A 25275-nucleotide genomic window follows, 5' to 3' on the forward strand; every position below is an offset into this window, starting at 1 on the left:
TTTACATATGTACTTACTTTGACATGTAGCACTGAGATATCCATTCACTCACCAATACACTCATGCACACAGTCAACCGCCCATACAGCTGTTTCCACATGCACTTTTGAACCCATACATCTAGTGAATCAACTGCTCACACATCTATGTACAGAGTCATACACCTCCCAGCCACCCACACACACACTCAGTCTCCCATACAAATACTTGGGCAACCAATCAATAACCCATAAAGTTACTCATATAGCTACTGATCAACACATGCAGCAGTTTACAGAACAACAGACATAATGATGCACAAATTAAGACAGTTTAGTCACTAACCCATGCACTCAGTGAGACACATTTAATCACTCACTCATACAGTCAGTCATGCACCTACTAAATCCTTCATCCAGACACTTATAGATCCACTCATTCTTCAATATGTAAGACATATTTTAACTTTACAGAAACATACAGTCACTGGATGATGTCATCAGTGATGTCATCAGTGATGTCACTGACCATGTCATGAATGATGTAATATGTGACATCATCAGCAGTGGATTGCGGGTGCGCGATATATAGTTAGTGCAACTAACTATATATGCGAATTTCAATGGTTTTGTGTGAGTAAAATAAGGTTTTGTAAATGCTAATCCCTAACTATATATGGTCTATAACCTATGGTTTTTTCAGTGAATTTCAATGGTTTATTAATAGCAAATATCAAAAGCTGTAAAATGTATTCTTATTTTAATGGAAAAATATATTTTATGTGTTTTTAATATAATTTTTTTATGTATATATTTTTTTTAATTATTTTTTTTTGTTTCGCTACCGGTCCGCGCACCGGGTAGCTTCCCGTTAGCTCAATTTGGTGCCGCGACCCGGTCCGCCAACCGGTAAACGTTCCGTTAGCGCAACTGCCGCGCTAGAAAACAACATCGTGACACGTAGCGTAAACGCGACGTATCGCGTTGCCGCGTAATGTGTCTTATGACCCGCCGCGTTAGCGCATTCGGAAGTGCTCCGGAGCGTGAACCGAGACGCGAAGCGCAGCACCCCGGAAGCGCTCCAGGTGCGTAGCGGGACGCGTAACGTAAGCATAACAGGTCATGTGACTTGTTCATAAAAATTTTTATTGGTTCATTTTAGTTTTGGTTTCCTAATGATGTAAGGCTAGGTCATGTGACCTGAAAATAACACTTTTCATTGGTTCATTACAATTTTTTTTCACAAATGATGAAAGCCCCCACCTTTTTTCCTCACTCTGACTTTCATTTTTATGAGGGAAAGACCTAGTTTCAAAATTTTGAAAAATGGCAAGTGTTGTAGCTGCAGCTGCTGGAGCCACTCCACCACCACCACCACCACCAAAAAAGGATGGAACACCTCCTCAGGTTCTCCTTAATCAAGAGGAGGAAGAAGAGGAAGAAGAGGAAGAGGAGCAAGTGAGCAGGCTGTTTTTGCCTGAACAACCAAGGAGGTCCCATGTGAAAGTAAATTACATCTGGCAATTCTTCACATTTCCCCGGGGCCAAAAAAAAGTAAATGCCCGTTATGTCACATGTCTGATCTGTGACAAAGAACTATCCCGAGGGACAGAAAAAAAATACAGCTTCGGGAATTACACCATGCATCACCACATGGAGAGCTGGCACCCTATTAATTACAGTGCTGCACAGGTATGTGACCTGCAGGAAAACCCCACTCCTGTGGCCAGTACATCAACAGAACAGGCAGTGACGGGACCAGAGGTGAGGGAGACGGTCCCAAACATACAGATGAACTTCGGGGACATGAAGCATACCTGTATTTTTTGCGGCAAATTAATTTCCTATGGGGAGAAAAGTATAACTCTAATTAACAGAGCTTATGAAAATCATAAATGTACCAAACGGCCCAGAAAGTAAATTATCTTTTTTTTTGTTGCTCCCTTTGAGCCCTTTATAATGGCTGATTTTCGTTCCCCCCCCCCCCCAAAAAAAATCAAAAAAAATATAAAACCGTTCTTAAAATACAAAAAAAGTAAAAAAATGTTCATAAAAATAATAAAAGAAATTTAAAACAACAAAAACAATAAAAAAAGTTCTTTTCAGAACTACCTCCCATTTATAAAAAATTGCTACAATGTTTAGCACTCTGGCAACCTCTTTTTCTTTTGATTCGCTTCCCGGTTCGCACGCCGGTACGCAAACCGAAAGCGAAACAGAAAAAAAAAATTAAAAAAAGGAAGAGTGAGTATAAGGGAAGGAAACAGAGAGTAATGTTAAAAGAAAGACAGCTAGAGGGAGTAACTCAGAGATACTGTTTAATAGATCTATTTTCCAAAGAAAAGATGTAAGAGGGTATAATTGAGAAAAACAAAATAGATAAGGAAGTGAAAGGAAAAAAGGAGAGTAGAAGAATAATAACAAGAGTTACTTGGAGAATGTGAGTGAATGTTCAAATTAAGAAGAAAAACAGTAAAGAATGTGGAATGAGAGGTAGGGATAGACCCGGACTAAAACAACAAGCGTGAGGGAAGGTGTTAATAAAACAGTGAGCGAAAGTAAATAGGAATAAAACAAGATGTGTGACAGTGAATAAGGTTAAAACATATGGAATAACAGAGAGAAAAAACAGAAAGCAGAAAAGAAGAAGTGACAGAAAAGGAATAATTGAAGCAACAAAGAAATGTAAATAACATAGTGTGCTTCAACTACAGGGAGAAAGCATAATGAACAAGTAGTGAAAGAGTGAAGAGACAGAGACAGTGAGAGTAATAGAGACAGACTGAGTGCACATGAGTGAGGAACTATGAAAACAGAGGGACTGAGAAAAGGAGTGGAAGGAGTAGAATAAGTAGGTAATAGAAAAGGAATGAGGGAAGTAGCAAAGGCAGGAAACTGAGGGTTAATGAAATGAAGCAGTGGAACTAATAGAAGTTAAATGTGATAGAGATGTAACGGAAAGAGTACAAAACATTTACCTTATAATTGTCGTTAACTTAGTCACTTGTTATTTTTATACTTTCAATCTGTGAAAGAAAGAACAAAAATTTTAAAAATATTAAAAGATGTATTTCAAAATTAGAAAAGACAAGGGAAAAGATTAAAAATCATTCAATTTAACAAAGAAATAAAGTTAGAGATAAACATGCAGAAAGAAAGAGAAAGAAACGGTGATAGACAGATAGAGACAAAAGGAAATTGTAATACAGTAAATTACTAAGAGAAAGTTTCATTGACAGAAAAGAAGGATGAAAGAGAAAACTAAATTGAAGATGTGTAAGATACTAAAAGAAAGTGAGTAAGGTAAACTATATAAGGAAGGGGTGAATAAGGAAAAAAGTGTGAGGGAGAGAAGAGACAGAAGAAGTGAAGGAAAGACTGTCAGATATAGACCGAGTAAGGCAAGAAAGAAAAAAAAGTAAGTGAGGGTGAGTTATACTAACTGATTGCACCAAAAAAGGAGAACCTAAAATGTTTTAATTTAGAAAACAAAGGGAGGAAAGATGGAAAAGACAAGCGAAACAGAGGGTCTAAAAGCTGGAAAATGGTGCAAGGGAGAAAAGAAAAAAGCAGAGTTAGAATAGGGAAACAATGTTTGAAAGATAAGTGCAGTTAGAGAACAAGGGTGAAAGAGAATAAAACAAAAGGCAATGTGAGTATCTAAAGAGGATGGATAGAAGGTAGTAAAAGATGAGTGAGCATGAGACAAGATGAGTACATATTAAAAATCACAATTCAAAGTACAGAATTAATTATACATATTAAATGGTTTATTTTTGCTGTTCTCAGAATATATCAAATTTCACTAAAAACAGTGAGTTGAAGGTATTCATCATATAACAGCGGGGAAAAAAAAACACAATCAAAGTGGTTGTGTTTAAAAAACCCTTATAATATTACCAATCAGAAATCAGAACTCCTCAAAAGTAACTTACTTTCCATGACGTCAAAGGATGTCCTATGAACAGCTTATACTCTGTTGTGCTGTTATTATTTTGTGCCCGCCACTTTCTGAAAGAAAAGCTCCATCGTTTCAACAAAAATGTGACATACAAAGCAATTTAAAACAGCACACTAAATTATATCAACACCTAGAATCATTATAGTCCAGTTACCTACCCTAAATTCTCACTTCTGAAAACAAGTCAAAAGGCAACATTGCTTCAAATGGTAATCATTGCCGAAAGAGCAGCCTTTTTTACATTTCAAATAAGCTGTGTAATATCCTGATGTTGTCAAAGGACCATCATGTCATATAATAGCTGCAGTTACAAATGTTCTTCCTGAAATCGACGACTGTGTAGCCAAAACATTTTTAATTAGACTTGACAACTTATTTTCATTCGGTTAATATAGTTGGAATTGTAAAATGACATTTCACCCATAAGTTTCTATAAATAATGTGGACAGCATTGCAGACTTACATTACCTCTACTCCTTGTTTTGATCTGCTGCTTGAATTAGCTTATTAAAACAAACAGTTTTCGCTCTGTACTACACTTATCCACAAGGCCATATAGTGTAGGAGCCATTAGAACCTCTTGAAATTCCTCAGAGCAAATCCCGAGATTCATTCCCTAAAATTTTGGTTGTAAGAACACCAGGTAAGAATTCTTAAGGTGAAAAGGCAATCTTTTTTTGAAAGTTAAAACAGAATCATTGCAGAATGACCAGCCGTTTCCAGACTTCAAATAAGTTGTGTAATGTCCTGATGTTGTTGAAGGACCCTCATGATATATAATTGCTAAAGTTAGAAAAGTCCTTCCTGATATTGACAACTGAGAAGCCACACATTTTTTAATTAAAGTTGTCAATTTTGTTCCAACAGGCCTACATCGTTGGAACATTAAAATGAAATACTGGCCATATCTCTGTATAAATAATGTGGACAGCATTGCAGACTTACATTGGCTACACTCCATGTTTTGATCGGCTGCTTTTACTAGCTTATTAAAGGATACTGATTTACTGTCTGGCAAAGTTAAATATATAAATCTTTCTGAGTCTACACTAGTAGTACTTGATACCCTACAATTCTCGCAGTTGATAAGAAAGGCCAAACAGATGATCTACATCTACACCTTCATCTTGCAATACATTAAGCATATACATTAAAAACTCCTGACAATCTTGCTGAATATTTTGAGAGAATTGTGTTTGACCTGAACATTTGTCTAACAGATTTCGAATTTCAGACACACTTTCTACTCTTGTTCTATCAGCGCTACATATCTCTAACACAGAATTCAACAAACAGCAAAAACTTTGATCCGAATTGATCACAATCTGTTCTTTTAAAGTTTCTAGAGAAAAGACAACATTAACCACTACATTAGCATAGCAGTTGACACCAGAACTATTTTCAAATTGAAAACCAACAACATCTTCAACAGAATTCATTCTCTTTCTGCTTACAATTTTGGGTTCATCAACTTTTGGTCTTTTTGCTATAACCTCCCTACTATTGGTGACATTTCTTCGTTTCCGGCCTACCACACCTTTCTCAAACAAAGGATATTGAGGCAAATGTGGCGCATACTCTCTTCTTAACCTATTGTATTCCTTAACACAATCTACATCCGCCCAAATGTTTGTGACATCACACTCAATCAAGTACAATCCCGATAAAGTTCTGACTCATGACAATGCTACATAAGCCATACCCTCTTTGAACACAGAACTGCCAATATTCACCAAAGCACTGTCTACACTTAAACCTTGTGATATATGGATTGTCACCGCATATGCCAAGCAAACAGGAAATTGCTTACGGCGAACATATAAGTCTTTTACAAGCCAAAACCTAGCTGTGCAACGACCAATTAGCTGTACTTCCTAAATACCATCAAATTTAATTTTTAAAAATTCAATTCCATCTCTATTTCTGTATTTCTCAAAATCAACAACATTACCCATTGATCCATTTACCAGACCTCCTTCAACATGTAAATTCCTTCTCAAAATGATACGGCAAATTAAGCACACATTCTTTTCAAAACCAGCAGTTTTAGATATAGTCTTCTCTAATGAATCCAATTTAGATTTCAAATTCTCAGACAACGTAATTGTTGCTCCCATATGCTCTATTCTGGCAATAGCTTCCAGTTTCACAATCTCTTAGTTTTCAAAATTCAACATTTTGTTGTTGAAGATGGAACATTCTGCAAGAGTTGGCATCAAACATATTCCAGATTTCTTCTCAGTAATTTTCTGAAAAATATTATCTGGCAGAACGTCTTCTTCTGGATACAAATTTGACAGTAATCGTGCATGTAAAGCTTCTTTCCCACGCTCGGTCACTTTCCCGATTCGATTGTAGAATATTCTTGTAATCTTCATCCTTCGCCTGACACATATTTTCACGCAGCTCAGCATAATTGAAGTTTAACCATATGTTAACGTTGCCAATGCTCCCTAGGCACTTCCTGGTATCTTCATGCATAAGCAGTTTAAAGACTGGTTGTCCTTTCACTGGTGTCAGCTGCAGAAGATCACCAAAAACAATGATGTGTTTGCCACCAAATAACACATCATACTCTGTTTTAAGAACTTCCTGCATTCTCAAATGCACAAAGGCAAGCATGACATTGGAAACCATGCTTACTTCGTCAATGATAAGAAGTTTCATCTTCTTCAGGACTCTAGATTCTTCACAACAAGCATCTCCAGGTACCTTGTGTTATTGTAATTTGTTATCATGCTCCACTGACAGCATCAGTAGCTGATGCAAAGTAATACCTTTAATGTTATGTGCTGCCAGTCCAGTTGAAGCGGTGACAACACAAGACAGCGATGACTCAGTCCTTTTCTGCAGATAACATGAAATTGCTTTAATGAGGAAACTTTTTCCAGTTCCTTCTTCTCCACTCACGTACAGTCGGACAGGCTTCAACGACGTACATGAGCACTCATTCTTCTCATGACTTAATCCATGATCAATTTGGTTGGTAACTTCGTCATCTTTTTTCCTCTGCTCAACGATGAGTAGTCTTTCCAAATCTTCTAAATTTACCGCATCCTCCTGAGCATGTGCCATGGCTCTTTCCACTTCAATCATGGCAGTGGCAGCTTCATTTTCGATAACTGGTCCTCCTAGTGGATCCTGACTCAATGAAACAGAACTCTGACTGTCCTGAGAACTGTCTCTAGCAATCTCGGCTGCAATTGTTGCTTCCTGCTCGATTTCTGCATTCAACATTCCTAGATATTTTGGAAAAACAGGACATTCTATGGACTCCTTGACTGCATTGAAAGAGTCTTCGTAACAGAGGAAATCTCCAAGCAGTTCCTCTTCTGCACGCCAAGGCTCAGAAAGTTGCAAAAGAGCTAAATAGAAAAACTCTTTTCTTTCTGGAGATTCGCAATTCCATTTTCGATGATTTACCAATTGCTTCTTTGCTTGACCAGACATCCCTCACTTCCAATTACAGCATACACTCCTTTATCAATATCTTCTTTGATGTTCATCTTGAAAATGTAATTTTGTAGAACCTCATACAGACAAACATTCTCCAGGTGACTGCTTCTATTTGGATAATATGTATCCAACATGTTGGTCTTCAAAATATCTGTACGGCTTGGCTCCTTCTCCGTCAAATACTCAATTTCCCGTACAGGTTTCAGAACTCGATTACGCGTTGCAGCAAGACCAAGACTCGCCCAAATGATACTCCTAGATCTGGCATTGAGACTTGCTGAAGATAACCGGTCAGAACATTTGTAAGCTGCGATTTCTCGATGCGACAACATCTTCAGACTAAAACTGTACAACTTCTTACTGAGGCTCTTTTCATGGGAAATGTCCTCCCACATATCCTTCAGTTCTGTCTTTTCTTTTTTTGTGATGTAAGACGTCACATAACGAGCCACAGCTATACAGTTGTCAGCCACAAACTGTATATCCATGTTAGCATTCCACATGGACAAAATCACTGGGTTGTAGTCGTTGATGTACTTGGACTCTTCGTTTCTTTTCAAATTGTATGTATTTTTGGGTGATTTCCTCGTCACATTATGTTGCAGCGAAGACATCAAATTGTTTACTCTTCCTTTAGATATCACTGATCGTGGAAATCCAAAACGACATTTGGTGTAGTACTTGTTCTTGCTTCTGAATTTACGACGACAGTACTTTCCACAACGATGGCTTTGAAACCGTAAAACTTGTTCTCTTAGACTTTTGTCTTCCTTTGTCTTTGGAACAGCACATGTAGAATACTGTTCTATGAAACTCATCACTAAGTCATCCGGATCTGTTCCAAATTTGGGTGCATCTTTGATCCATAGCAGCATATGTATATGAGGAGCACCTCTTGCTTTATACTCCTTTCTCCAGAAGAAATCCAACACCTCTCCAAGAGGTGGATTTTTCTTGTTCGTGATGAAAGACATCATAGCTTCAAATCTATAATTGAAGTACCTGCATACATTCACTGGATCCAAAGAGCACAGTTCTCCAGGTGTCTTGAATTCAATATTTTCAATATTTTCATTTGCCTCTCGTAGAAATTCAAGTAAGTCTTCCCAGCCATACTCAGCACAGCTGAGAGTGAGGAACCATGTGGGAGTTCCTAAGTTCCTCAGCATACATTTTAAGTCACCATGATGACGGTACCAATACTCATTAGTACCAGGCTGACATGCCATGAGATTAATCAGGTGATAATCCAAAATACTGTCTTGCACATTGACTTTATCCATAAAGTCCCTTGCCGAGATATTTCGCAGTTGTACACCACTTTTCAAGATGTGGTTCACTGCATAAGACATTCCAGACAGATCACTTTCAAACAGTAGATGAAACAAATAGGGAATGCAATGACGAAACCTAGGATCTTCTGCATACAATCGTAAAGTCCGGTATTCAGAAGCAGGAATTTGATCAGGTCGCTCATCATATCGTCCTCCTCGAACTGTGTGTAATAACTGTGGAAAACACTGAGCTTCCAAAATTTCCTCCCAAACACTAATGGGACTCCCTTTGGCTTGTTTCATTTGAAACAACTCAATAGCATTCCGCATGACTTCCTTGGAATGCAAAGGATGAACACTATAATGTTCATATATTTCTTCATTTTTAGAGGCTTCTACTTTCTCAATTTGTCCAGCACACAATTCGCTGTCTTCTTCTTCACTTACTTTTTTCTTCTGCAACACATACGTTCTTGTAGTACTCATTGTTTTTTATCAAATACAATGTTGCCTTTTTGACTTTCCTTACATCCACTAAATCTTGCCAGATTTTCTTACTCTTTGTTGGAACCCCATTAACTAGGATAACCAGAGGTTCATCTTCTACTTTGTCTACTCCAATTGTATTAATGTTTTTCTTCAAATCTAAAGGCAAATAAACAACTCTTCCCTTTAATCCTCTCTGTAAATCTGCTGGAGGCAATTTCCCTGTCTTTGGCTCCATTCGTACAATAGCCTGAAAGGGAAGCACACTTTGAATCAAAATAGATTCATAAGTATTTAAATCCTTCAATTCAGAAGGAATGTCAACCAATTCCAGATTATTATGAACCGCTCTAGCAGGCATCCGGTTTTGGTTTAATTTCTTAAAACAATAAGTACACATACGTTGGTCTGATCCCAAATCAAAACTATTTTCTACCATCAAGTATGTGACAAAATCCTTCCATTCACTATTGTTTTCCATTTCACTTTTTGCATATAAACCCACTAACTTAGTCTGATTCTTATAATAAGTCCGTCGACAACACACACAAGTGAAATTCGGCCTCTCACTTGATTTCACCTGAAAGATGGAAATTTCCTTGTGAAATGTATCTATATTAGAAATCTGTACACTCTCTTCCACATTACCTTCTTCTACTGGGTCAATTTCAACATTGTTCTCTTTACTAGCAAAGTAAGAGAACTCAATTTCTTCACAAATATTCTTCACATGTAGTTCGGAACCATGCAAAAGAGCACTGCTTAATTGTTTAAGCATAATTGCTGGACTCTTAGCATAATACAACATTCTCACTAATTTCCTCACTTTATTATGATGCACTGCTAGCATCCTGAAATGATGAAAAACACTCTGGCATACTCTTCTGGAAAGACAAGCCAGTGAATGACCATGCAAACCTGTTACTTCTCTCACTCTGCAAGGATCTAATTCTTGCAACAACTTCATTTTCTGTTTTAAACTTTTCTTATTAAATGTACGAACAAAATCACAAAGCAAATTGATGGAATCCTGTCGCACACTGCAAACACTACTACACTTCCAGGTGTACACTGGACCCTTAGGATGTCTTCCTAAAACCTCATCACCTAACACCTCTTCTGCATCTGCAGACACAAGTTTTTCTTTTTCAACCGGACAACCGTCTCTCACCTCATATGCACGACCACTGGTGTCAACTGCATGCACCAAATCATTGTCCTGGAAGTAACTCTCCTCATTGAAAAATGCCTCACAACTTGAACTATGTATCCATTCTCCTGAGAAAACTTCACAAAAATTACTACGATTAACTACTCTCTTCCATCTACTATTTGATTTGAAATCATAAATTACCTTGTTTAGTTTCCTAATTCTATTGATTACCAAAATAAATAACTTTCGCTTACTTTCGAAAGCCTGATCAATAATTTTCTCCACATTTTTCTTTTTCTTATAAAATGCCACTTTCTGTTGACCTTTCTTAATATTTTTTAACAAATTGACAATTATCCTGTTGCGGAACATTCGTCTACGAATGTCCCTGAACTGATTTTCCCTTCTACTGCCATGCACAGAGTTATCTCCTGCTGTAGCAGAAACTTTTTTGACGGGCCTTTCCTTTCCCTTTAAATTGTCTCTCTTCTTCTGCACTAAAAAATGTTCTGTAGTGGTATTTTTTTGGCAGCGGATACTTTTTAAAAATGATTTCATTTTCTTTCCCGGAGCTTTTTTTGGCTACTTGAAACAATTTTATAGTAGAGGACTGCTGCAAATCTTTACCAAGGTGGAGTGTAAGTCGCTTTGCTTCTTTTTTTCTCCTCTGCCTTGAGGGCATTTTTGAATTTTTCAAAAGATCTTCAGTTGAATCTGTGGAAAATGTTTTTAAAAAAATGTTATTAACCACTATTACCAAACAGTAAACCAATAACAGTAGGCAAACAATTAACACACTAGTTGTCAATTCTACCTACAGTAATTTAACAACATAGACACATTTTAAACTCTCAAATAGTAGCAATGGAATGGAATGCTTCTACATATGACCTGTGCTCTGTTATATGTTAATCTCAACTAATTTCGAGACTCTATTTCACAGTTCTATTAAAGACACTTCACACAGGGTGTTTTTGAAAACTTTTATATAATTTTAATTCAACATCTAGAGATTGTTCCTCATCTAGAGATTATTCCACATCTAGAGATTGTTCCTCATCTAGAGATTGTTCCTCATCTAGAGATTGTTCCACATCTAGAGATTGTTCCACAACAGACATTGTTGATGTTATTGTTATTAAAATAAAATTGCCAAGCACACATGAAGGCATATTTACAAGGCCCTTGCACCAGGGGGAAGTGACATAAAATTGCCAAGCACACATGGGGGCGTATTTACAAGGCCCTTGCACAAGGGGAAAGTGACTTAAAATTGCCAAGCAGACATGAGGGCGTATTTACAAGGCCCTTGCACCAGGGGGAAGTGACTTAAAATTGCCAAGCAGACATGAGGGCGTATTTACAAGGCCCTTGCACCAGGAGGAAGTGACTCAAAATGGCCAAGCACACATGAGGGCGTATTTACAAGGCCCTTGAACCAGGGGGAAGTGACTTGAAATGGCCAAGCACACATGGGGGCGTATTAACAAGGCCCTTGCACCAGGGGGAAGTGACTTGAAATGGCCAAGCCCACATGGGGGCATATTTACAAGGCCCTTGCACCAGGGGGAAGTGACTTGAAATGGTCAAGCACACATGACGGCGTATTTACAAGGACCTTGCACCAGAAAGAAGTGACTTAAAATTGCCAAGCACACATGGGGACGTATTTACAAGGCCCTTACACCTGGGGGAAGTGACTTAAAGTTGCCAAGCACACATGGGGGCGTATTTACAAGTCCCTTGCACCAGGGGAAAGTGACTTAAAATTGCCAAGCAGACATGAGGGCGTATTTACAAGGCCCTTGCACCAAGGAGAAGTGACTTAAAATTGCCAAGCACACATGAGGGCGTATTTACAAGGCCCTTGCACCAGGAGAAAGTGACTTGAAATGGGCAAGCACACATGAGGGCGTATTTACAAGGCCCTAGAACCAGGGGGAAGTGACTTGAAATGGCCAAGCACACTTGGGGGCGTATTTACAAGGCCCTTGCACCAGGGGGAAGTGACTTGAAACGGCAAAGCACTCATGGGGGCGTATTTACAAGGCCCTTGCACCAGGGGGAAGTGACTTGAAATGGTCAAGCACACATGAAGACGAATTTACAAGGACCTTGCACCAGGGAGAAGTGACTTAAAATTGCCAAGCACACATGAGGGCGTATTTAGAAGGCCCTTGCACCAGGGGGAAATGACTTAAAATGGCCAAGCACACATGGGGGTGTCTTTACAATGCCCTTGCACCACTTATGCGTCACTTTTAACATTTACAATGTGGAGCACCATGGGGCAAAAACGGCACAGATGCGTCATGCATCTGTTCCGCAAAAGCGACGCATTGCAGGAGTCACATCGCAAGTAAATAAATTCTCATAAATTTAAAAAGCATTCCTTTTCCTTATAAACAATTTTCTGGTCATAATTTGAAAACACAGCACAGCTCCTAAGTACAAGCACACCTTGTCAGTACTAATACTTCACATTATCTCCAATTACAATTTGTAAAATAACCAAAATCTTTTTGGAAAACATAATGCAAACAAATGACACAAAACAACATTTTAAATGCACAGCTGGCTTCCTTATTTTCTCCAAAAAGCATACTCGTCTCTTTCTAAATTAAAGGAATATTTTCTCACCTTAGCACGATTTTTAAACACATCATGTAAGCAAATTAGTCTCCCAGATTCATGGGAGAAGTGACTTAAAATTGTCTAGCACACATAGGGGCGTATTTACAAGGCACATGCACCAGGGGAAAATGACTTAAATTTGCCAAGCACTCATGAGGGTATATTTACAAGGACCTTGCACCACCTTTAAAGTCACTTTTAAAGTGGGGAAAATGACGTGAATGTGGCTTATAAGCCTTGTAAATATACCCCCATGTTGACTATGTAACTCTTGCAGAACATATTGTGAAACCTAAATGACTTCAAGAAACGAGTTTTTAAACCAACAAACAAGCAAATTATTCTCCCATATTCATGGTGGGAAGTGAAATATGTATTTAAAGAAGCAGACACCATTTTGTCCTTCTCATAAATGTAAAAAGCGTTTCTTTTTTTTTTAAACCGATTTTCTGGTCATAATTTGAAAACACAGCACAGCTCCTATGTACAAGCACACCCTGTCAGTACTAATACTTCACATTATCTATAATTATAATTTGTCAAAGAAGCAAAATCTTTTTAGAAAACATAATGAAAACACTTGACACAAAACAACATTTTAATGCACAGCTGGCTTCCTTATTTTCTCCATAAACTATACTAGTCTCTATCTAAATTAAATGAATTTTTTCTCACCTTAGCAAATGCTTCTTGAATTTCAAAACTGTCTCAGACACACACCAATTTTTCTTTAGCAGAGCAAAGGGTATGCACTCTAGAGGCTGCAACCAACAAAGGCACAGAAATGCTGTATTTCATCACACATATCTCTCATGTCACCCAATCAAAACTCTTCCTTCACTTTTTTCAAATCAACACCCTTCCCCCCTCTGCCCTTTTTCCATAGCAACTACCTCCTGATAGACTTCTCATGTTTACAAGTTCACACAACAATGTTTCAAATGAACTCTGAACTCTCAGTACACCTGCTAATTCACTGCAATGTTTATTAAAATCATTTTTTCTTAACCATTCAAATTACATCTTTCAAAGAACACATCCATGCACCCTAACTTTCTGTTTTCAGAAATGGAAATCCACCAATCACTACTAGTGAATCATTAGCACTGAAACTCCACAGTTTTTTTTCTTTACAAACTCCTACTGTTTCAACTGCCATTTCATTCCCACACTTCATCTGACTGCAGCAGAACCTCCTCTCACCATGTTTTCTGTCTGGATTCTTGGACATAGCTACATCCACTGGGCTCACAGGTATGCTGATAACAGAAATTTACACAACCTCAATTTACAAAATGTGGAAATCACATGGATTGGGCAGAGAGGATTGAGATCTCATCAATTGATACCATTGGTGAAAACCTTTTTGCATTTGCCAAACCCTGACCTCATAATAGTGCACTGTGGAGGAAATGATTTGGGCACTTTGACTGGGGTAGGTCTGGAAATGCTTTTAAAGGACACCTTTGAGCAATTTATGGCACTTTTTCCTCAAACTGCATTGGTGTATTCAAATATATGCCAAAGTAGAAATGGAGGTGGTCCAATCAATTTTGTCCACAAATTGAGAAAGCGAGGAAGCATGTAAATAAGTCTGTTTCAGCTTACATGAGAGACAATGGAATGGGCTCCATCTACAACAATAACTTGCATTACTACATGCAAGATATCTACAGAGAAGATGGTGTGCACTTCTCAGATGAGGGAAACAGAGTTTTCATACAAAATGTAAGACTGTGTATTGGTACCTACTTATAAGTACCTAGAACTTACACAGAACCCAAAAGCTCTTTTCAGAGCTACCTTAACTATAATTACTCTTTAAAAATTTCGAATATGCCTTTTTTCACTAATTTTCACTTATGTTCGCTTCCCGGTTCGCTACCCGGTTTGCGTACCGGCAGCTAACCGCGCAAAAAACTCAATTATTTTTTCTTTTTTCGACATATATGAGCCTCCTCAGCCACCCTTAGAAAGCCTAGGGGGTCAGGATACGTCTCCCGGGCCCCCTCCCATTTCCCACATTGTTTTTCCTCCATCTTGTGATTAAATTCGACCGAAACACAAAATGGCGAACTCCCGTTACGCTACTGGTGAGCTACCTGGTTCGCGTACCGGGTAGCGCTTCTTCCGCGAAAAATTTAATTTTTATTTTTTTTTATTTTTTGCCCCACGTGACCCTTAAATAGCCCCCACATCATTCCTAGGGGGTCAGGAGGGGTCTACCTTGCCCCCTTTCATTAATTTCCTCCTTCGTTTTTCTCCACCTCTTGTCTCTCGATCCTACCGAGAGACAAGATGGCGGCCGTTCCGGACTGTTTAGAATGTTGACAGACACCGGAGAGCCAATCAGCTTCACTTCGCGAAGTTCCGTTACGCGTCAGGTACGCGAACCGGGGCGCTAACCGGAGCACTGTCACAGATATATCTATTTTTTAAAACGTTAATTTCTCAAAATCCACTGGAGCACATATATTGAGACATAGCAAAGGCACGTCGGGCAAACCATATCTACAATTTTGCCAAGTTTCGTGTAAATCCATTCAGCCGTTCGAGCTAAAAGTGAGTCCAACCGCCCTATGGAAAAATGAATGGGAAAAAGTGTTTTGGGACCCCCCTTTTATTCTCGGCCCCCCCTTGACGAAACCCCCCCAAATTTTCAGGGGCTGCTCAGAAACAAAATGTGCCGTTTTCCTGAAAATTTCAGCCAATTCCGTCCACAAACGCCAAAGTTATTCGACATAGAATTTTCAGAAATCCCATAGGAAAAAAATTACCTACTTAATATGTTTAATATTTGTATTTGTAAAGGTTGATGGAAGAATAAATGGTTAAATAAGTGTGTAAATGGATGTTTTTTTAAAAAACATGATTGGTTAACTGCCTTATTAAGTGTATTTTATTGAATACATATATTAGCAAGTAACTTTTAAATATTGAAATATATGTATCAGTGTTTCACTTTGTGTATAAGTAGCTGCATGGGTTGGTGACTGACTCACTGTTTGTATGTGTTTTGAAGACAGCATATGTCCAGGACTGTATAGGTAGATGAGTATGTATATGTGTGTGTTAGTGAGTGAATGACTGTCTCACTATTGTGTTTTTTAGTAACAACATATATTTTAATCTAGTGTATGTGAGTTTTGATGTATATAAGTGAGTATATGTGAGAGTAAGAGATTGTAAGAGTTCCTGTTTAAATAAGTATATGTTTATATAAGTGATTGTTTAAGAGAGTAAGTATGTGTAAGTTTCCTTGGAAGTAAAGAGGTAGTGTGTGTATAGTTTTATATGCAAATAAATGGATGTTCAATAATTTATTTGCATGTGTGAGTATGTGTGTGAGTAACTTTTGGATGACTGTCGGTGTATAACAGGATGTATAGATGTATATTATATTATTATAGAGGCTTTTGTAGCGCGCTCTGTTACTAAAAAGTATAGTATCCTGGCGCGAGTATCACTACATATGATGAGTGAGTATATGTATGAGTGACTATATAGAACTGTTTGTAAATAAGTGGATGTGTATATAGATGGTGGAATTACTGAATTGGTTGTTGTAACTGGTATGGGTATCTCCATTTTTTTGAAAATGTTAGTTTCTACTTTCGAATATCCATTTCAAGGGTTACATTACACTAACAGGAGGTCTGTCACTCTGTCACAAGGATGGTGTCATCAGTGATGTCATGAGTGATGTCACTGACGATGTCATGAGTGATGTAATATGTGATGTCATCAGCAGTGCATTGCAGGCGCGCTTGTTATAGTGAGTCCAACTAACTATAAAGTTGGAATTTCTATGGTTTTATGTGAGTAAAATTTCCAGCTAACTATAACTGGTGTGAAACCTATGGTTTTTTCAGTGAATTTCAAAGGTTTTTTAAATGCTAATTCCTAATTATATATAAGGCCTAAAACCTATGAAATGTAATATTTTTTATAATGAATCCTATATTGTATATTTATATAATACTTTTTTTTGGTATTTATTTATTTATTTTTTTGCCCTGGTGCGCTCCCGGTGCGCGCCCCGGTGTGCGCACTGGAAAGCGCATTTTTTCGGAGCGCCCCGGGTCGCGCACCGGTGAGCGTCCCGTTAGCGCTATTGCCGCGAACGAAAACATCATGACGTATCGCATAGCCGCGTCCGCGTGATACGCACGGCGTAAGCGCACCCGGAAATACTCGAGCGAATACGATCGCGCAACATAATCATCTGACGCGCTTACGCGACGCGCCCCGTTGCGCGCCCCATAGAGCGCCCCCGAGCACGCCCGGTGGCGCGTCGCGTAAGCGCGTCGAGTCATGTGACCTAAAAATAACACTTTTTATTGGTGCAGAACAGTTTTGGTTTCTAAATGATGAAAGCCCGGGACATGTGACCTGAAAATAACACTTTTCATTTGTTCAGGACAGGTTTTTTTTCCAAATGATGAAAGACCCCACCTTTATTCCTTATTCTGACTTTGTCCTTTGACTGAGGAAGACCTGTTTGGAAATCTATCAGAAATATTTTGTACTTTAAAATGGCTACAGTAGCAGCAGCAGCTGGAGCATCTGCACCACCACCACCACCACCAAGAGGACCACCACAACATTACATTGGTGGTCAAGAAGAGGAGCAGGAGGAGGAGGTGGAGGAGGAGGGGAGAAGGTGGCTGCAAGAAGACAATACCCCATACAAACCAAGGCAGCACATTGTATGGGAGATTTTTTTATATCCCAGAGGGCAAGAAGAAAGTCAATGCGCCCAAGGTGACTTGCCTAATCTGTGGCATGGAACTTTCAAGGGGGAACCCTAACAAAAAATATTCTTTTGGTAATAATACCATGATTAGACACATGCAGCGCAAGCATCCAGACAACTATTCTGCCGCAGAGGTGAGAGAACTGGCCAGTAACCCTCCCCAATCTCCAACCACCACCTCCAAAAGAAAGCAACCCACTCCATCGGAACCAGAGACAAGGGAGACGATCCCTTGTATACAACCACGGTTTGGGGAATTCAGAATTACATGTATTTGTTGTGGTAAGACCATCTCCCATGGTGAACAGAGCATAAAGCTCATCCTCCTTGCTGGTGACAACCACAATTGCCCCAAAAAACCCTAATTTTTTCCTGATTTATTTTTTTGCTCCAGTTGAGCCATTTTCAATTCCCTGTTTTTTGTTTCTCCCCATAAAAATAACAAAAAAATATAAAATAGTTCATAAAAGCCAAAAAAAGTAAAATATTCAAAAAACATAAAAAAAATATAAAACAACAAAAAGAAGAAAAAAAACAGTTCTTTTTAGAACTACCTCCAATTTTAAAAAAAAGGCTACATTTTTTAAAAACTCTATCATTCTTTTTTCCCATGGAACGCTTCCCGGTACGCTCCACGGTGCGCGTACCGGGCGCTCCCCCCGCGCAAATCAAAAAAATATATATGTTTTTTTTTGCCCCGCAGGGCCCTTTTATAGCCCCCACATCAAACCTAGGTGGTCAGGGGGGGTCTACTCTGCCCCTTATGGTCATTTCCCCCTTTGTTTTTGCCACCTCTTGTGTCTCGATCCTACCGAGACACAAGAAGGTGGCCGCTCCGGACTGTTTGGAATGTTGACAGACACCCAAGAGCCATTCAGCTTTTGCGCGCGCGAACTCGCGTAGCGCGCTGGTTAGCGCCCTGGTGCGCGTACCGGGGAGCGCTTATAGATATATATATTATAGCCATAGCAATAGACATAGCAAAGGCACATCGGGCTACCAGTCCCTACAATTTTGCAAAGTTTGGTGGAAATCCATTCAGCCGTTCGGGCTAAAAGTGAGGTTGACCGCCCTATGGAAATTAACATGGAGAAAACAGGTTTTGGGACCCCCCTTTTATCTCGGCCCCCGCTTGACAAATCCCCCCAAAACTTTCAGGGAAGGTCCGGGGCGCCGCGAGGCAAATTTAAGGAAATGTTCAGGCAGATTCCTCAACCAGCTGTTTCAGGTATGTAAATATTAGTTGTGATTATATTGGTATGTATTTATGTATGTAGCTGGCAGTATGTGCTTGTCTTCAATTTTCACCCACTGGAACATAGTCAATCTGTCCCATCAGAGGTCTAGAGATGACTGATGACAAAATAATGTCATTTGTTTTTAGAATATATTTTTAGCACATCTGTTTTTGTTTGTAAATACTTTTCTGGATTTTGTTTCAATACAAGAGATTTACTGTTACAGAAAACTATATATTTATTAACAAAGATTTCAATCTAGTTAGGTGTGGGAATGGAAGGCCCATATTTGTTCAGATTTTCTAAAAAGAAATGAATCATGTTAATAAACATTCATTTGTGTATTTTAATTATTATATTACTAGAGTAACATAATACTGCTTGTAATTAAAATATATTTTTTTGTAAAGATCTCCAGCAAAAGACAATGCAAAAGTTTGTTTTTTTATATTCAAATGCATAGTGATATATCAGAATGCATTGTCTATACATATTTGGTTAAACACGTTCGAAGATACCATGTTGTATTGACATGCCTTGTTATTATGGTATTTGCTCCTTGGTGATGGAAGCAACATTATAGTGGCATTTCCGATTTCGGCCGGAAAGGCTCTGAACCATGTTCGGAGCCCTTCCACCCGAATCGGTCAGTGCCGGCCTGATTCCATCCCGACCGAGCCATTCCAATGGGCTCGGTCGGGAAGGAATCCAACTCGGATTTCCACATTGCGGACGATAGGCTCGGAGAGCCTGTCCACAGTCCAGAAATCCTCCAGTACTCCCCCGATCGCCTTTGTGCGACCGAGGGAGTATGATGATAGCTTTTCACTGCCTTTTCATGCCGGTCTGTCAGGCATGAAAAGACAGTCAGAAGCTGTCTCTGAGGGCACCCAGCAGGGCCCCCATGGGTGTGAGGCTGCCGGATGATGGTCTGGGGCACCCAAGGTGCCTCTCCGTGGATCCCTGCACCCAGTGGCAGGCACCTTTAGGTGCCAGCCATAGGGTACAGGAATGAACTGCACCCCTGCTTTCTACATTGAAAGCATGCTTTCCAGTCAGAAACCATGCTTGCATTGTAAAGTATATGAATGCGACCAAACCCTGTTCGGTCGCATCGTATTAGCAGGGCAGTAACCGACGACAGCAGGTCGGTTGGTTACAGCTCCTGCCCGATGTCAAATGGACTTAGGTCTGTGCAACATCGGAATAGGCCCCTATATGTTGTTCCCCACACCTCAATCTAATTTTATGCATGTTTGTACCTTTGATTTACTTGTACTGTCTCAAAGTAAGTATTCATTTAGATTAAATTATACTTTGTTTCTATCATTTATATCGTTTTACATGGATATGTGCTTATCCTCTCAATTGCCAATCTTCACCTCTCTACCTGACTAATATCTTTAACCCTCTGCTAGTTTTCAGATACAATACTACAGGAACGTGCTGGGATTACTCTTTGCTGTCTCTGAGGTAAATGATAACCCCTATCTGCTTCCAAACATCACCTTGGCCTTAAAGGTCTATGACTCCTGTCTGTCTCCAAAGAGAGCTGTGGAAGGGGTTCTTTCCATCCTAACTGGAATGGAGAAGCCGGTCCCAAACTTCTTTTGCCAGCCTCTGTCCAATATAATTGGCTTTGTCGGAGGTGGCACATCTTCCACTTCCATCGCAATGGCTTCGATACTAGACCGCTACAGTGTTCCTGAGGTACGGATTTTAGATGTGTTTTAAGAGTCAAATTCTCTTGGTGATTGTTTAATTCTATTTTGTCATCTTTTTTTGTATTTTTGTGTTTTCTGTGCAGCATAATCTTTATTATAAATATGGTAGAAGAAACAAGAAATTATTCACAATCAATCAATCAATCAATAAGGGAATTGTAAGAACCCTACTCACCCATGAGGGTCTCAAGGCACTGAGAGGGGGGTCCGCAGATCTGTTTAGCCAAAGAGCCAGGTTTTGAGGGTCTTCCTGAAGACTTTCAAGGAGGGGGAGCATCTGATGTCAGCCAGTAGCTCATTCCAGGTCTTGGCTGCAATGTAAGTGAAGGTCCTTCCTCCTGCTCTTGCTCTGTGGATTAGCGGGGATTCAGTCAGTGTGAGGTTGGAAGATCAGAGGTTTCTTTTGGGTACGTGGAAGTTGATTCTGTTGTTGAAGTATTTGGGTCCGTTGTTGTGTAGGCATTTGTAGGCGTGAATGAGGATTTTCAAAGTGACTCTTTTCTCCACTGGGAGCCAGTGGAGGCGTAGTTGGTGTTGACTGATGTGTTTGTGTCGGGTGATGCCAAGGACGAGTCTGGCGGCAATGTTCTGCATTGTCTGGAGTTTGCGGAGAAGGGACTTGTTTATTTTAGCGTAGAGTGTGCTTCCATAGTCCAGTCTGCTGGTGATGAGTACGTGGGTGACTGTCTTCCTTGACATAGGGGGCATCCACTTGAAGGTCTTGTAAAGGACGTGGAGGGTGTTGAAGCAGCTGGAGGTGACGGCATTGACCTGTCAGTTCATGGTGAGTGATGAGTCGAATATGATGCAGATGTTCTTGGTGTGGTTTGAGGGGGTAGATGGGCTTCCAAGGGCAGTCAGCCACCAGGTGATGTCTCATGCAGAAGGGGTGGTACCGAGGATGAGGATCAGGACTTCTGTCTTCTCAGCATTGAGCTTTGGGCAGCTGTTTGTCATCCAGACTGCAACGTCTTGCACTGCTTTCTGGAAGTTGAGTTTGACAGTGGTGGGGTCTTTGGTGAGGGAGAGGATGAGCTGGGTGTCGTGGGTGTAGGATACAATGTGAGGCCGTGTTGTTGGGCAATGGCTGCGAGGGGGGCCATGTAGATGTGGAAGAAGTTGGGGCTCAGGGATGAACCCTTTGGGACTCCACAGGTGATTTAGGTGGGGTCAGAGAGGAAGGGGGGGAGTCTGATCCTTTGGCTTCTTCCATTGAGGAATGATCCGATCCAGTCCAGGGCTGTTCCTTGTATGCCTGCATCATGTAGTCTAGCGAGTAGTGTGTGGTGGGAGATGGTGTTGAATGCTGCAGATAGGTAGAGTTTGATGAGGGCTGTGGAGTGGCCTTGGTCCAGGAGGGTGAATATGTCATCTGAGGCGGCGAGTAGGGTGGTCTCTGTGCTGTCGTTGCTTTGGAATCCGGATTGGGATGGGTCAAGGACTGTGTTCTCTTCAATGAAGCATGTCAGTTTCCTGCTGACTGTTTTCTCTGCAACTTGGGCTGCGGAGGGGAGGAGCGAGATTGGCCGGTAGTTCTTGAGGTTGGCGGGGTCAGCTGTGGGCTTCTTGAGCAGAGGTCTGACTTCTGAATGCTTCCAGTTGTCTGGGAAGGTGATTGTTTTGAAGGTGGTGTTGATGGTGCATTGTAGTTTGGGTGTGATGGCTGCCGCAGATTTGTGGTAGATCCAAAGGGGGCAGGGGTCGGTTGAAGAACCAAATATTTACAATACTCCTTCTCAGGGGTCTTACCAATAAGTAGTCCATTCAAAAGTGGCAAAGAAATCAACAGAGAATCTGAAATATGAAAAGACATCTTTATTATAATTAATTGTGAGGCTCTGTCGCCCAGTCACACATAAAGCAACTGGATGAGGGAGTCTGTCTGCATGGCCTACGCACAGGCCTTTTATACAAAATATTGTGCCCTCGGCACACATTCCTGCTTTGAAGTGCATTATGTTGGTCACTCCCAGGACGTGCACACAAAGCACCACTTTCAAGATAAGTCCAGGCTAAAAAAGGATCGCACACATGCTTGGTTTCCTGTTCAATCAGACCGGACAAACCCATCATAAAACCTTCAACCCAGATCGATGAACATGTCTTAAAGGAAAGGCAGAAACAGATGGGAAGGAAATAGAGGAGTGGGAATGGTGGGCCATAAAGTTGGACACGTCCTGCTCTTTGATCTTTATTGCGCCAGCTGCTGAACAAGGAACTGGCTTGGCGAGGTTAGCCTCAAGCAACAGGGTCAGCTTTCGTCAGGTCATGCAGAAGTCAGCACAAACCCATGCTAAGGTTATGTCCTTTAAATGCTTGTTCTGCCATGGTGAGAGCCTACTGTAAGGGCAATGCATAACATGGCTGCTATTCACAAGACAGTGAATCCATTGGTAACATGATGAAAATACTCATGCATACCGCATTTGTTATTTGCGGTTGGCTGATACCAAATTCATAACAGAATTATGATATTTAAAACACAGGATCAGAATTTTCAGAACCACAGAGCATCCTTTTGCCCTTACATAGGCAATAACCTATACTCATGCTAATCTGAGTCCATGTCTATATTCATCACTAGCTGGTGTTGATGTAGAAACTGTACAAAAGGAATTATCAGTAAACTCTGACCGAACCAGTTCATGTTCAGGTAAAATATGAAACTCATGTGAAGAAACAGTAGAAAAAGAAAGAGTAGGTTGAGAAGTTGGTGCAGACGTCAATTGTGTAGGAGAAACAAACCAAAATATAGTAGCCAAGAAAATACATAAAAGTATTAAAATAGATAGAGCTATACCGCACTTAGAGAACAATATTCTATCATTTCGGTTTTTCATCTCTTGCTTTTTATCGTCATTCCTCAATACAATCTCCATTTTCTAATTTCGCTCACGCAATCTTGGTAGAGTACTTCAGCTGTGATTATTAGCAGGTCATAGGGACACTGCAAGTCCTGCAGGCCTACTGCCACTACTCAGGTCACAAACTGAACCGTTGGTACTCCTACGTGACCCTGCAACTGGCAAATGGTAACCAATCAAAAATTTAACAAAAACCATAATACAATTTCAGAAAAAGCAAGAGAAAAAGAAAAGCAAAAGTCAAATGCAAAATACTTGCACAATCCTAAGCAGAAAGCAAATCCTAGAATTATCTAATAACATTTTATGTAGCTTCCTATGCATTTCAGTAATTTATTATATGTTTAAGTGAAACAATGGTGTTCCTGATCAATGCTCTCAGATGAAAAGGGATACTGTTCCACAGAGAGTGGACTTTATTCTGCTTTTACTAAACAGAATAGTACTTTAAATCAATGCCAGCAACGCAGCAAAAATTAGTTTCCAAACTTCAATTGTATACAAGCTCACAGAAAAACCCATGGTAAGGTTATGTCCTTTAAATGCTTGTTCTGCCATGGTGAGAGCCTACTGTAAGGGCAATGCATAACATGGCTGCTATTCACAAGATGGAACCCAAGTGTTCAATACAAAACCTTCAAATGCACAGTGAATCCATTGGTGTAACATGATGAAAATACTCATGCATACCGCATTTGTTATTTGCGGTTCGCTGATACCAAATTCATAACAGAATTATGATATTTAAAACACAGGTTTAGAATTTTCAGAACCACACGGTGGTGGCCCCGAGTACAAGCTTTTCATGGTCGAGGCATTGTCTTCTGCCGTGATCGGTGTCCAGTTGGAGATAGTGGGCTGGCTGGTGTTTCTGGGGGGCAGAGGGTTAGAGGGGTGGTTGTGGCGCCTGGTGGATGGTCGATGAAGTTGTTGTAGGGGTTTTGATCTTGAGGTGGAAAAAGGTTCCAAGCTTGTTGCATAGGTCTTGGGAAAGGGTGATGTCTGGCTTTGCTGCGTGGGTTGGTAAATTCTTGAATGACACTGAAGAGTTTCTTGGAGTTGGCCAGGATTTTATGTGTATGAAGTTCCGCTTGGTGGCTCTGATCATGGCGTCCTTGTAGGTGGTGTGATATTCAGTTGCCTTGGTGCTTCTCCTGTTCTTCTATAGGCATCTGCAGGTGTGTCTGGCTTCTTGAGGAGTGGTGGTGAACCAGACGGATTTCCTGGGGCGTTGTCTGTCTGTGTTGCATAGCGGGGCAAGCTCGTCTGCACAGTTGGAGATCCAGTTGTGGATTTCTCTGGTTGCAGTATTTGCATCGGGTACCCAGGTGTGGTTGTCTCATGTGACAATGGAGTTAAGTTGCTCATCGGTAACCTTGCTCCAGTTCCTTCATGGTGGGCGTGAGGCTGGCTTGGGTGCTTTGGGTTTGTTGATGGTAAAGTGTACCCAGTGGTGGTTGGTCCGTGGTGGCTGCATTATGTGGCTGAATGGGATGCTGTTTCCAGCCGCTAAGATGGGGTCGAGGGTGTGTCCTGCTGTATGGGTCGGTGTGTTGATCAGTTGTTTAAGTATGATGCTGGTGAGGTTGTCACAAAGGATAGTGGAGTTGGGATTGCTGGGGTTTTCGAGGTGGAAGTTCAGGTCTCCAATGAGTATGTAGTTTGTTGAGGTGATGGCGTGGGGTGCAATGAAGTTGGTGATGGTGGTGGCGAAGGGTGTTCGGGGGCCATGGGGTCTGTAGACGAGGGTT

At 40.3% G+C, this 25275-nt stretch overlaps 1 protein-coding gene across 1 annotated transcript in view; it reads left to right on the top strand.

Moving 5' to 3' along the window:
- LOC147718191 (extracellular calcium-sensing receptor-like) overlaps positions 1 to 25275 on the top strand; it is a 149552-nt gene that overhangs the window by 19684 nt on the left and 104593 nt on the right. The window contains exon 3 of the mRNA XM_086967155.1: positions 20485 to 20646. Within this exon, the coding sequence (XP_086823281.1) occupies positions 20485 to 20646 (162 nt within the window). The remainder of the gene's footprint in view (positions 1 to 20484; positions 20647 to 25275) is intronic.

The sequence above is a fragment of the Lissotriton vulgaris genome, chromosome 4_1 (genome assembly GCF_964263255.1).
Source record: "Lissotriton vulgaris chromosome 4_1, aLisVul1.2, whole genome shotgun sequence".
In the NCBI taxonomy this organism is placed as follows: Eukaryota; Metazoa; Chordata; class Amphibia; order Caudata; family Salamandridae; genus Lissotriton; species Lissotriton vulgaris.